Raw genomic sequence first — 14,556 nt, 5'->3', positions numbered from 1 at the left:
TTGCCTTGTACATCTCCTTTAAACCTTGCCCCTCACACCTTAAACCTGTGCCCCTTAGTAATTGACTCTTCCACCCTGGGAAAAAGCTTCTGACTATCCACTCTGTCCATGTCTCTCATAATCTTGTAGCCTTCCATCAGGTCTCCCCCCAACCTTCTTCATTCCAGTGAGAACAAATCAAGTTTTTCCAACCTCTCCTCATAGCTAATGTCCTCCATACCAGGCAACATCCTGGTAAATCTTTTCTGTTCCCTCTCCAAAGCCTCCACATCCTTCTGGTAGTTTGGCGACCAGAATTGAACACTATATTCCAAGTGCAGCCTAACTAAGGTTCTATAAAGCTGCAACATGATTTGCCAATTTTTAAACTCAATGCCCCAGCCGATAAAGGCAAGCATTCAGTATGCCTTCTTGACTACCTTCTCCACCTGCATTGCTACTTTGTGACCTGTGTATATCCTGTTATATCCTCTGATGCTCCTCATTGGCAGGAATAATGGATGTGTAGAGTATAGGGCTAACGGTAGGACTCTGAATAGTGTGGATGAACAGAGGGATCTAGGTGTATGTGTACATAGATCCCAGAAAGTTGGGAATCAAGTAGATTGTTAGTAGGGGGATTGAATTTAGGAGCCGCAGCGTCATGTTGCAACTGTACAAAACTCTGGTGTGTCCGCACTTGGAGTATTGGGTGCAGTTCTGGTCCCCACATTATAGGAAGGATGTGGAGGCTTTGGAGAGGGTGCAGAGGAGGTTTATTAGGATGTTGCCTGGTATGGAGGGGAGGTCCTATGAGGAGAGACTGAGGGATTTGAGGTTGTTTTCGTTAGAAAGAAGGCGGCTAAGAGGGGACCTTATTGAAACATATAAGATGATTAGAGGTTTAGATAGGGTGGACAGTGATAGCCTTTTTCCTCGGATGGAGAAAGCTAGCATGAGGGGGCATAGCTTTAAATTAAGGGGTGGTAGTTATAGGACGGATGTCAGGGGTAGGTTCTTTACCCAGAGGGTGGTGAGGGATTGGAATGCCCTGCCTGCTGCAGTTGTAAATGCGCCTAGTTTGGGAGCGTTTAAGAGATCCGTGGATAGGTTTATGGATGGAAAGGGTTTGGTTTAGGTTAGAGGGTCATTGTTTTTTAACTGGTCGGCGCAACATCGTGGGCCGAAGGGCCTGTTCTGCGCTGTAATGTTCTATGTTCATCACTATCCACAATTCCATCAACCATTGTGTCGTCTGCAAACTTACTCATCAAACCAATTATATTTTCCTCCAAATCATTTATACATATTACAAACAGCAAATGTCCCAGCACTGATCCCTGAGGAATGCCACTTGTCACAGCCCTCCATTCAGCAATGCACCCTCCCACTGCTATCCTCTGACTTCTTTGACCGAGCCAGTTCTGTATCCACCTTGCCAGCTCACCTCTGATCCCATGCGACTTCACCTTCTGCACCAGTCTGCCATGAGGGACCTTGTCAAAGGCCTTACTGAAGTCCATGTAGACAACATCCACTGCCCTACCCTCATCAATTATCTTCGTCACTTCCTTGAAAAACTCTATCAAGTTAGTGAGACACGATCTCCCCTTCACAAAACCATGTTGTCTCTCATTAATATGTCCACTTATTTCCAAGTGGGAATAAATCCTGTCTCGAAGAATCCTTTCCAATAATTTCCCTACCACTGATGTAAGGCTCACTGGCCTACAATTACCTGGATTATTTTTGCTCCCTTCTTAAACAAAGAAACAACATTGGCTATTCTCCAATCCTCTGGGACCTCCCCTCTAGCCAGTGAGGATACAAAGATTTCTCGCAAAGCCCCAGTAATTTCCTCCCTTGCCTCTCTCAGTATTCTGGGCTATATCCTGGCAGGCCCTGGGGACTCGTCTACCTTAATGTTTCTCAAGAACCCCATAACTCCTTTTTTTTAATTTCAAAAATATACTTTATTCATAACTCTGAAATAAGCCATTGCAAAATGACATATCCGATAATTAAACAGTGAAAAAAAGACCAGTCATTTTTACAATTCTTTATGGTGCTCAGTTACAAGACATTACATTCATTACAGTTCAGTTCTTTAAACTATATACATTCATCAGATTTCACTGTGTGCTGTTGTTCTTACAGATTAGCACAGTTACGCAGTCTGAGGGAGTTCTACAGTTATTGGTCCCTCCGTCTGCCTCGGTTGAAAGGTTTTAAACAGTGGCCTTTCCCCATTGTGCCTTTGTTGTGCCGGCTGTCCCGAGCTTGAGCGCGTCTCTCAGCACTTAGTCCTGGACCTTGGAACGTGCCAGTCCCCAGTGATTCCATTTTTTTAATCCAATTCAATCAAATCAAGCCCAATTCAGAGTCTCAACAAGTTGAGACATTCCCGATCCAAGCTGACAAGACAGGGCTTGATCTACATGATCCAAGCTGATTGGAGTAGGTGTAGTTCCTCCTCCTCCAAGATGTGATCTCATTTCCTTCTTAGCCAAAAGGACAAGATGCCACTTTTAAAAATTGCTTCAAAGGAAGCCACAATGTAACCTTCTGACTTCAACCAAGTACAGCATGTTGATGTTACACTTGATCTTAGCCAAAAAGCCCAGTGACTCCTTTTAACCAATCAGCATCACTGCTCTGCTGCCCTTTGCTGAATGCTTGCCTTCATTTGAATGCAGAGGGTGTCTTCTGGAGGTCCACCTTGTGTTCGCAGTGACTGCGCCTATGTAAATCAATGGCTTGACATGGTGGAACTCCTTGCTGGTAAATCTCCCAGTGTCCGAAACCAACACCTCTGGCAAACTATGGGTGGCAAAGGTTTGTCTAACTGCTTTTGCTAAAGAAGTCTTTGACTTCATTTCATAGATGTCTAGCCATTTGAGTGTGTGTGTCCAATGTAAGTATGAACATTGTACTCTAGAATGGGCCTACAAATTCAACCTGGAGTCTTATCCACAATTCCTCCAGCTGTTCTTATGCTCCAGCCACTCCCAAGAGTGCACCAAGGCTGCTGGTTGTTGTTCTGTACCTGGCACTGGTCACAGTGTTTAATCATACTTGTTATGGCTCTGTCTAACTCAGACCACCACACACATCTGTGAACAACATTTTCATCTTGGACATCCCTGGTGGACTCTGTGTAGTTCTTCCAGTAATAACTTGCTGTCAGACACAGAGACGAGCACCCTCACTCACGGAGGTATCTGTGTCCCCCGTCTGTGCTGGAAGGTATAAGTGACCAACAATAAAGCCTAATGCTGTATCCTGCCAGATACTACCTGCTTTGTCTTAAGCCCCGCAGAGGTTTATGATCAGTAATTATGGTGAAATGCCGTCCTCAAACATGTTGATGGAATTTCAGAGCATGGAATGCCCTGCCTGCAGCAGTTGTGGACTCGCCAACTTTAAGGGCATTCAAATGGTCAGTGGATAGGCATATGGATAATATTGGAATAGTTTAGGTTAGAGGGTCATTAGATTGGTTCCACTGGTCGGCGCAACATCGAGGGCTGAAGGGCCTGGACTGCGCTGTAATGTTCTATGTTCAAAGATCACAGCCAACCCTTCTTGAATAGATGAGCTTCAACAACTTGTACACCGTGGGGTTTGCTCTGCCACTCCATGGCAATGAGAAATACTCCACTGATCCTTGTAGACAGATGTAATATCTTGGAAAGAGTGGTGACCACAAAGTGGAATAACTAAAGAACTATTTATTAACAGGAATAACAATTTACAGAGAGTGAGGTAGATGCTACCAGGGCCACTGTTAGGGTGAATGCACATATTATTTTTCCCAGGGTAGGGGAATTGAAAACTAGAGGGCATAGGTTTAAGGTAAGAAGGGAAATATTTAAAAGGGACCTGAGGGGCAACTTCTTCATGCAGAGGGTGGTGCGTGTATGAAATGAGCTGCCAGAGAAAGTGGTTGAGGCAGGTTCAGTAGCAACATGTAAAAAGCATTTGGATAAATACATGGATGGGGAAGGATTAGAGGATATGGGCCATTGGGGCTAGATGGGAGGGCACCATGATCAGCATGGATTGGTTGGGCCAAAGGGCCTGTTTCTGGGCTCTGTAATTGATTTCCGTAATCTATGACTCTGATTAATTTGACTCTCGCGTCCACGTTGTCTGGGAGAGCACATGCTCCGCCCTGCATTCTCACACTTCAGCCTGATTGGCTGAACGAGTCACATGAGCCTCCAAAACGACTCCCCTCAGAAGAGGCTCACAACCATGGGAGGTTTATAGGATGTCGGGGTGACTGAGGAAAGGGTGTTTATGGGATGTCGGGGTGACTGGGGAGCAGGTGTTTATGGGATGTCGGGGTGACTGGGGAGCGGGTGTTTATGGGATGTCGGGGTGACTGGGGAGCGGGTGTTTATGGGATGTCGGGGTGACTGGGGAGTGGGTGTTTATGGGATGTTGGGATGATCAGAGATGGGGTATGTGGTGGGGGGGTGCGGTGATTGCATGTGGTATCTAACTCCCTGATTATCTTTCAGGGTCAGTTGTGGATTAACGGTTTTAACGTGGGGCGTTACTGGTCAGAGCGAGGACCCCAAGAGACACTGTATGTGCCCAAGAACATACTGAACGAAAATTCCCCAAACAACGTGACAGTGCTGGAGTTGGAGAGGGAGCCGGTTAAAGCTTGTGTTGTATTTCTGAATCATGCAATCCTGACCCCACAGGGTTAAGAGAAGCTGCGAGTTGTTATTTATACCTTTCTGCTGCAGGTTTACAATCTGTCCAGATACAGCGATGGTTAATCTCTCTTTCACGCTGCCAATATTTAGAGGTGCTGCATACACATATACACATTTACACACAGAGAAACAATGGATAGATGATCAATAACGATAGAACGGATGCTTGGAACAGCACACAGCTTCATCAGTGAGTCTCGACAGCAATGACTGGGGCAGGCGATGTTCAGAAGGGGGACAGAATGAATGTGCCAATTTCTGCTGTGTAATCTGGTTTATTTTCAGAGTTGGGACTAAAGCCTTGAACCAAGTTCTTGTACATTTTTAAAGCAGCTTACTGATGCAGCATTATCTGTACTAAATTACACAGGGGGCTGCCTGCACGTGCAAGAAATTGAGTGTAGCCACGTGTCCTGACACTAACTCTCAAAGGGATGCAATAACATTCCCCACCACACCATTTCAGGCTGTCTATAGGTGTGGAGAGAATTCAGGTCATGATAACAGAGCCTGAATTGCATTCCCCATTCATAAGTCTTGGGGCAAAGAGCAGTAGAATCCGGATTTCTCCTACTACAGCCCCTCAACCACTCACCTCTGCAACTGAGAGGGGCGTGGATCAGCGAGGAACCTGGGTCTTTCCTGGTCTGTGAGATCCATCCTCAAACCAAGCAATTGGTCCTGCATGAGGTTGGCCAAGGGGGAAGTTTCTGTGAGGTGTCTGATAGTCAGGGGTCCTGGTTTATCAGGACCCTTCAAAGGAGCCAGTGCAAATGCCAGGACTGACCGCTCCCTCCTGTTACATTCCTATTATCAGCAGTGTGTTAATTGCAGAATATCATAAATGACATCATGTGTTCTCTCTTTTATTGTACAAACTAGTAAATAGCCAGCATAATGGACACAACTTTATTAGAATAAACCGATATTATCATCCTCACTGTCCCAATGACTGAAATCAATGAAACGTAGTCACTGTGGCCCAGGGTCCCACAGCAGCAATATGACCAGGTTGTGTGGTTCAGTGAGTGCGATAAATAAGAACCAGAACATGAGCAGAACGTGCTCGTTCTTCACACTGTTGCTGTGGGACACAGCTCAGGCACATGCTGAATGTGGGCCGAGAAAAGGAACAGAACTAAATTTAAATTAAGCTAAGAAATAAGCGTGAGCAAATTTTGACATAGTTCAGCATTGGAATAGAAAAGGAAAAGATCAAGCTGGGAAAAAGAAGTGAAAGGGCTCAGTAAAACAGCAGAGAGAAATAACTAGAATTTAGAAACATCAATCTGAATGAATTAAAGCATGAGGACAGTTTCTGAATGAACAGATTGCAGCCAAAGTGAAAGTTAAAATGAGGCAGATAATGAAAGCAGCAACAAGGAATTTAACCCAGCAGAGGAACTGTCCAAGACTGATCACAGAGACAGTTCTAGAAACCTGATAAAGTGGTGAATGCGGGGTCACTTTTAACATTTAAGAAAAACTTGGGACGGGTTCAAGGATGAGAGGGGTGTGGAGGGATATAGTCCAAGTTGCAGGTCAGTGGGACTGGGCAAAAAATGGTTTGGCACAGACAAGAAGGGCCAAAAGGCCTGTTTCTGAGCTGTAATTTTCTGTGGTTCTAACTTTGTGGGAAAGATAGAAGGAGATGTGAGGCTAAAGGGCTAACTCTGAGTGAGTGAGATCAAAATTCAACATCCAAAGTTAGATTGGATAGGTGGACAGCAGTAAATGTGATTGGAATATTTGCTTGTGGGGAGAGTAAACAGTCAAGACCTGTGTTATATTGTGTATCCTGGGGAATAAAGGGTTGGAGCAGTGTGTGAAGAGGCTTTAACAGCACAACAGACCAATTTAGTTCAAGGAGAGTGAGACGACAGATGGTCTTCCAAACTCCAGTTAATACGAAGTTTACCCGGACCCTGATTTCCCAGTGAGGTTAAAGTCGTCACACTGATCAGGTGTGAGCTTGTGTCTAATTGCTGTTGATTGGATTTTCAATTGGAACATAATACTGTCAGAAGAACATTCATTAACAGGAGCGTACCAGAAACAAGCCAACATCCACACAACCATTATTAAATGTAGAATTATTGTAAACTCCCTGTAAAAAATAACCATCAGTGGGCAAACAGACACAGAATCATGAGTCAGGAAGAGCTGAGAGAGGAGAGGCGTGGGGAATGAGAAAGAACCTTGCTCACTGCATGGCTTATTGATATTTCCACTGAGGGTACAGTGCAGCCGAGGGTCTGACTAAGTGACACTCTGGCAGGTCAGACCCTCCACCCTGCAAATGGACTGCTCAGGATGACATTGCAGAGATCTGTCACCTATTTCCTAACAAAACACTGACTATGCATCATAGTGATCTGGTGAAGACAGGATGCAGCTTTCCTTTTCCGTTCGGGACTCTCTCTCCTACAGAGCTGCCGTCGGGAGATCAGTACAAACAGCTCAGGAAATTACTGTGTCCAAGGACAGGCCAGTGAGAGAGCAAATTCTGCAGCAGAAAGCTCCTCTCCCTGTCAGAGGGTGGCTCCTGCTGCCTCCAGCTAGGTCAGGCACTTTGGACATCTGTAGGTCACATGTCGAGGATCCAGGATACATGGGCAAGTGTCTCTGTGAGTTTCCAGAGCTACTCTCTCAGTCTCTGCTGCTTCCTGTGTTCCTGGAGACAGCGTGTGGTACAGAAGGTGTAATCCAGATACTCAAAGGGAACTCTACCCAGCAGAGACTCTCCACACAACCAGCAGCGACTGCGGACAGCAACAAGCAATAAGAGAGTCACCACCAGAAAGGGAACAGCCCAGCACACCAGAGGCAGCACTGTACAATGCACAACTATCAACCCCCTCCCCAAATAACACACTCACCCAGCTCCTTCAAATGATGGAATTTATATATAGAATAACAAATAACCGGTAGTGAGTTACAGACTGGAATCTAATCAAGGGGTTCAGGGTGGCTTATATATAGAATAACAGATACCTGGGAGTGAGTTACAGACTGGAATCTAATCGAGGGGTTCAGGGTGGTTTATATATAGAATAACAGATACCCGGGAGTGAGTTACAGACTGGAATCTAATCAAGGGGTTCAGGGTGGCTTATATATAGAATAACAGATACCTGGGAGTGAGTTACAGACTGGAATCTAATCGAGGGGTTCAGGGTGGTTTATATACAGAATAACAGATACCCGGGAGTGAGTTACAGACTGGAATCTAATCGAGGGGTTCGGGGTGGTTTATATATAGAATAACAGATACCCGGGAGTGAGTTACAGACTGGAATCTAATCGAGGGGTTCGGGGTGGTTTATATATAGAATAACAGATACCCGGGAGTGAGTTACAGACTGGAATCTAATCGAGGGGTTCGGGGTGGTTTATATATAGAATAACAGATTCCCGGGAGTGAGTTACAGACTGGAATCTAATCGAGGGGTTCGGGGTGGTTTATATATAGAATAACAGATACCCGGGAGTGAGTTACAGACTGGAATCTAATCGAGGGGTTCGGGGTGGTTTATATATAGAATAACAGATACCCGGGAGTGAGTTACAGACTGGAATCTAATCGAGGGGTTCGGGGTGGTTTATATATAGAATAACAGATACCCGGGAGTGAGTTACAGACTGGAATCTAATCGAGGGGTTCGGGGTGGTTTATATATAGAATAACAGATACCTGGGAGTGAGTTACAGACTGGAATCTAATCGAGGGGTTCGGGGTGGTTTATATACAGAATAACAGATACCCGGGAGTGAGTTACAGACTGGAATCTAATCGAGGGGTTCGGGGTGGTTTATATACAGAATAACAGATACCCGGGAGTGAGTTACAGACTGGAATCTAATCGAGGGGTTCGGGGTGGTTTATATATAGAATAACAGATACCCGGGAGTGAGTTACAGACTGGAATCTAATCGAGGGGTTCAGGGTGGTTTATATATAGAATAACAGATACCCGGGAGTGAGTTACAGACTGGAATCTAATCGAAGTGTTCGGGGTGGTTTATATATAGAATAACAGGTACCCGGGGGTGAGTTACAGACTGGAATCTAATCGAAGTGTTCGGGGTGGTTTATATATAGAATAACAGATAACGGGGACTGAGTTACAGACTGGAATCTAATCGAGGGGTTCGGGGTGGTTTATATATAGAATAACAGGTACCCGGGGGTGAGTTACAGACTGGAATCTAATCGAGGGGTTCGGGGTGGTTTATATACAGAATAACAGATACCCGGGAGTGAGTTACAGACTGGAATCTAATCGAGGGGTTCGGGGTGGTTTATATATAGAATAACAGATACCCGGGAGTGAGTTACAGACTGGAATCTAATCGAGGGGTTCAGGGTGGTTTATACATAGAATAACAGATACCCGGGAGTGAGTGTGGGATACATTGATCACATATAGAAAAGGAGCAGGAGGGGGGGACTGTAATGTTAAAATGGCGGCGCGGGCTCGTTGGGCCGAGGGGCCTGTTTCCCGGGCTGTTTTTGTTCTTTGTTCTTAGTTACAGACTGGAATCTAATTGAGGGGTTCGGGGTGTTTATATGCAGAACAACAGGTACCCAGAAGTGAGTGTGGGATACATTAGTCACATGTAGAAAAGGAGCAGGACTAATCACATCTGAAGTCTATGACTCGATGAGGGCTAATTTCAGGGAGATGGAAAGGTGTGGCCCGAGTAAATAAACATCAATGATTATTGGGTCAAACAGTGAGTAGAGCCCCTCAAGAGCTGAAACAATCTTGCATTTTTATATCACAATTAAAGGAGGCAATGGCCGAGTGATATAATCCCTAGATTGTTGATCTAGTAACACAGCTATTCTGGGGACCCGGGTCCAAATCCTGCCACGGCAGATGGTGGAATCTGAATTCAATAAAAGTATTTGGAATTAATAATTTACTGATGACCATGAAATCATTGTCGATTGTTGTGAAAACCCATCTGGTTCATTAATATCTTTTAGGGAAGGAAATCTACGGGCTCTGGCCTACAGATTAGGCAAAGGAGAATCCAAAGAGCTTCTATAAATACATAAAGGTACAAAAGAGTAACAAGGGCCTCTTAAGGATCAACAAGGTCATCTATGTGTGGATCCACAAGAGATGGGTGAGATCCTAAATGAATATTTCTCATCAGTATTTACTGCTGAGAAAAGCCTGGATGTTAGGGAACTTGGGGAAATAAATAGTGATATCTTGAGAAGTGTACATATTACAGAGGAGCAGGTGCTGGAAGTCTTAAAGTGCATCAAGGCAGGTAAATCCCCAGGACCTGGTGAAGTGTATCCCAGGACATTGTGGGGGCTAGGGAGGAAGTTGTAGGTCCCCTAGCTGAGATACTCGAATCATCGACAGTCACGGGTGAGGTGCCTGAAGATTGTAGAGTGGCAAATGTTGTACCCTTGTTTAAAAAGGGCTGCAGGGAAAAGCCTGGGAACTACAGGCCAGTGAGCCTCACATCTGTGGTGGGTAAGTTGTTGGAAGGTACAGGCATTTAGAGAAGCAATGACTGATTAGGGACAGTCAGCATGGCTTTGTGAGTGGAAAATCACGTCTCACAAATTTGACTGAGTTTTTTGAAGGGGTAACCAAGATAGACAGATGAGGGCAGTGCAGTTGATGTTGTCTACATGGATTTTAGCAAAGCCTTTGACAAGGTACCGCATGGTAGGTTGTTGCATAAAGTTAAAGTTCCTTTGGTAGGAAGAATGGTAGGAAGGACTATTACTTACGTGGCGAAAAACTGCAGCAGGCGACGGTGCAGAGGGACCTCGGGGTCCTTGTGCATGAGTCGCAAAAACCCAGCTTGCAGGTGCAGCAGGTGGTCAGGAAGGCGAATGGGATGCTGGCCTTCATAGCGAGGGGGATTGAATATAAAAGTAGGGAGGTCTTGCTGCAGCTGTATAGGGCATTGGTGAGGCCGCAGCTGGAGTACTGTGTGCAGTTTTGGGCGCCGCACCTGCGCAAGGATATTTTGGCCCTGGAGGGAGTGCAGAGGAGGTTTACTAGGCTGATACCGGAGTTGAGGGGATTGAGCTATGAGGAGAGGCTGAACAAACTAGGCTTGTACTCGTTAGAGTTTAGAAGAATGAGGGGAGATCTCATTGAGACGTATAAGATGATGAATGGGATGGATAGGATAGAGGTGGAGAGACTCTTGCCGCTCAAAAAAGACAGTAGGACTAGGGGGCACAGCCTCAAGATAAAGGGGAGGCGGTTTAGAACGGAGTTGAGGAGGAACTTCTTCACTCAAAGGGTGGTGAATCTCTGGAATTCTCTGCCCGTTGAAGTGGTGGAGGCTGCCTCGCTAAATATTTTTAAGAAGCGGGTTGATGGGTTCTTGATAAGAGAGGGGATTAAGGGTTACGGGGAGAGGGCGGGAAAGTGGAACTGAGCCACGACAGATCAGCCATGATCTTATTGAATGGCGGGGCAGGCTCGAAGGGCTAGATGGCCTACTCCTGCTCCTATTTCTTATGTTCTTATGTTCTTAAATCTCACAGGATCCAGGATGAAGTAGCTAAATGGATAAAAAGTTGGCTTCTTGACAGAAGCCAGAGGGTGGTTGTAGAGGGTTGTTTTTCAAACTGGAGGCCTGTGACCAATGGTGTGCCCCAGGGATCAGTGCTGGGTCCACTGTTATTTGTCATTTATATTAATGATTTGGATGAGAGTATAGGAGGCATGGCTAGTAAGTTTGCAGAGGACACCGAGATTGGTGGCATAGTGGACAGTGAAGAAAGTTACCTCCAATTGCAACAGGATCTTGATCAATTGGTCCTGTGGGCTGATGAATAGCAGATAGAACATAGAACAGTACAACACAGTACAGGCCCTTCGGCCCTCGATGTTGTGCTGAGCTATGTCCAATCCCAAGATGAAGCTATCCCACTCCCTATCATTCTGGAGTGCTCCTATCCAGTAACTGCTTGAAAGTTCCTAAAGTGTCTGACTCCACTATCACAGCAAGCAGTCTATTCCACACCCTAACCACTCTCTGAGTGAAGAATCTACCTCGGACATCCCTCCTACATCCCCCACCATGAACCTTATAGTTATGCCTCCTCGTAACAGCTACATCCACCTGAGGAAATAGTCTCTGCACGTCCACTCTATCAATCCCCCTCATCATCTTATAAACCTCTATTAAGTCGCCTCTCATCCTCCTCTACTCGAAAGAGAAAAGCCCCAGCTCCCTCAACCTTTCCTCATAAGACCTACCCTCCAAACCAGGCAGCATCCTGGTAAATCTCCTCTGCACTCTCTCCAATGCTTCCACATCCTTCTTATAATGAGCTGACCAGAACTACACATAATATTCCAAATGTGGTCTCACCAAGGTCCGGTATAGTCGCAGCATAACCCCATGGCTCTTAAACTCAAACCCCTGTGGTTGACTCTAAGCCGCCCTCTGAAATGCTGGAGCCAGTCAGTCAGCTGTATCAATCACTCAAGGCAGTAACTCACCACCTTCTCAAGGGCAAATAGGAATGGACAATGTAGGCTGGCCAGCATTTAATGTCCATGTCCTATAAAAAATTCCTCAGGGTAACCAAAGCCTTTTTACATCCAGTAAGATACTTTTTGGTGTGTTAGAGAAAACTTGGCAACCAATTAACAAAGAACAGAGAAAGGTACAGCACAGGAACAGGCCCTTCAGCCCTCCAAGCCCATGCCCATCATGATGCGAACTAAAGTAAAAAAATAACTTTCTGCCCTTACTCAGTCCGTATCCCTCTATTCCCTCTCTGTTCATGTACCCATCCAGATGTCTCTTAGATGTGCCTACTTCCACCACCTCCTCTGGCAGCGCATTCCAGGCACCCACACATCTCTCGTAAACTTTACCCCTCTCACCCTGAACCTGTGCCCCTTTGTAACTGACACTCCCATCCTGGGAAAACGCCTCTGACTATCCACCCTGTCAGTGCCTTTCATAATTTTGGCAACATCTATCAGGTCTTTCCTCAGGCTCTGTCTTCTCAGTTAACACACAGCAAGATCCCACAAACAGCAATGGAGTAATTAATCAGATAATCTGGTTAATAATGTTGAGGGATAAGATTGGTCACAGGAAATGGAGGAGAACGCTCTTAATCTTCATGGAAATAGAGGCTGTGGGATTGTTTACATCAACCCAAGAGGGCAGGCTGACAGTGGGATAAAAAACTCATTTGGATGAGTTGGGAGTGCCGCACTGTCACCCTCTGACAGTGCGGCACTCCCTCAGCACTGACCCTCTGACAGTGCGGCACTCCCTCAGCACTGACCCTCTGACAGTGCGGCACTCCCTCAGTAATGACCCTCTGACAGTGCGGCACTCCCTCAGCACTGACCCTCTGACAGTGCGGCGCTCCCTCAGCACTGACCCTCTGACAGTGCGGCACTCCCTCAGTAATGACCCTCTGACAGTGCGGCACTCCCTCAGCACTGACCCTCTGACAGTGCGGCGCTCCCTCAGCACTGACCCTCTGACAGTGCGGCGCTCCCTCAGCACTGACCCTCAGACAGTGCGGCACTCCCTCAGTACTGACCCTTTGACAGTGTGGCACTCCCTCAGCACTGACCCTCTGACAGTGCGGCACTCCCTCAGCACTGACCCTCTGACAGTGCGGCCCTCCCTCAGCACTGACCCTCTGACAGTGCGGCACTCCCTCAGCACTGACCCTCTGACAGTGCGGCACTCCCTCAGCACTGACCCTCTGACAGTGCGGCACTCCCTCAGCACTGACCCTCTGACAGTGTGGCACTCCCTCAGCACTGACCCTCTGACAGTGCGGCTTCATGTTCAGTCCAGTAAGGTTTCTGTTACCTGATGTTATTTGTTCCGTTATTGGCCAATTGTTGAGCGAAGCGTTTCTCAGCAGCCAGAGCACGCTGGAAAAAAGGACAGAATGAGATTTCAAATTACTCTGCTTCCTGAACCTGTAACCCTCTGGCCCAGCCCGCACAGTGATCTGGCATTCTCTGGGGTACAGGACTTGATCAAAGATACTGACTATTGCTGCTGAATGATATTCAGGAATAAAGCTGTTTTCTCAGACCAGAGGGCCAGCTAGAATTCTGGACAAAGTGAACACAGCTTCATGGAGTTGGAGTTCCCCAACCAGTTCAACGCTATCCTACACACCCCACCAACCCCCCCAACCAACCCAATCACAGCTCAACATCCTCTCGTCCCCCCACCCAATACCAGCCCGCCCCCACCTAATCACAGCTCAACGCCATCCCGTCCCCACCCAATCACAGCTCAACGCCATCCCGTCCCCACCCAATCGCAGCTCAACGCCATCCCGTCCCCACCCAATCGCAGCTCAACGCCATCCCGTCCCCACCCAATCGCAGCTCAATGCCATCCCGCCCCCCCCCCCACCTAATCACAGCTCAATGCCATCCCGTCCCCACCCAATCACAGCTCAACACCATCCCGTCCCCACCCATCTAATCACAGCTCAACACCATCCCGTCCCCACCCATCTAATCACAGCTCAACACCATCCCGTCCCCACCCATCTAATCACTGCTCAACACCATCCCGTCCCCACCCATCTAATCACTGCTCAACACCATCCCGTCCCCACCCATCTAATCACAGCTCAACACCATCCCGTCCCCACCCATCTAATCACAGCTCAACACCATCCCGTCCCCACCCATCTAATCACAGCTCAACACCGTCCCGTCCCCACCCAATCACAGCTCAACACCATCCCGTCCCCACCCAATCACAGCTCAACACCATCCCGTCCCCACCCAATCACAGCTCAACACCATCCCGTCCCCACCCAATCACAGCTCAATGCCAGCCGGGTCTACCC

General features: G+C 46.9%; 2 protein-coding genes across 6 annotated transcripts in view; one reads left to right on the top strand and one right to left on the bottom strand.

The window, feature by feature from the left end:
• Positions 1-5,645, top strand: part of glb1l (galactosidase, beta 1-like) — a 60,554-nt gene extending 54,909 nt beyond the window's left edge. For both annotated transcript variants that reach the window (XM_080199637.1, XM_080199636.1), the window contains exon 16: positions 4,506-5,645. In XM_080199637.1, the coding sequence (XP_080055763.1) occupies positions 4,506-4,700 (195 nt within the window). In that variant the 3' untranslated portion in view covers positions 4,701-5,645. The remainder of the gene's footprint in view (positions 1-4,505) is intronic.
• A 107-nt stretch (positions 5,646-5,752) lies between these two features.
• The window catches only part of ankzf1 (ankyrin repeat and zinc finger peptidyl tRNA hydrolase 1), a 61,692-nt gene continuing 52,888 nt past the window's right edge, over positions 5,753-14,556 (bottom strand). For all 4 annotated transcript variants that reach the window (XM_080199631.1, XM_080199634.1, XM_080199633.1 and 1 more), the window contains exons 14-15: positions 13,551-13,615; positions 5,753-7,471 (exon numbers count right to left, since the gene is read on the bottom strand). In XM_080199631.1, the coding sequence (XP_080055757.1) occupies positions 7,351-7,471; positions 13,551-13,615 (186 nt within the window). In that variant the 3' untranslated portion in view covers positions 5,753-7,350. The remainder of the gene's footprint in view (positions 7,472-13,550; positions 13,616-14,556) is intronic.

This window comes from Carcharhinus amblyrhynchos, chromosome 11 (genome assembly GCF_965287045.1).
Source record: "Carcharhinus amblyrhynchos chromosome 11, sCarAmb.v2.hapA, whole genome shotgun sequence".
Classification (NCBI taxonomy): Eukaryota; Metazoa; Chordata; class Chondrichthyes; order Carcharhiniformes; family Carcharhinidae; genus Carcharhinus; species Carcharhinus amblyrhynchos.
This window is presented reverse-complemented; position numbering and strand designations above follow the sequence as displayed.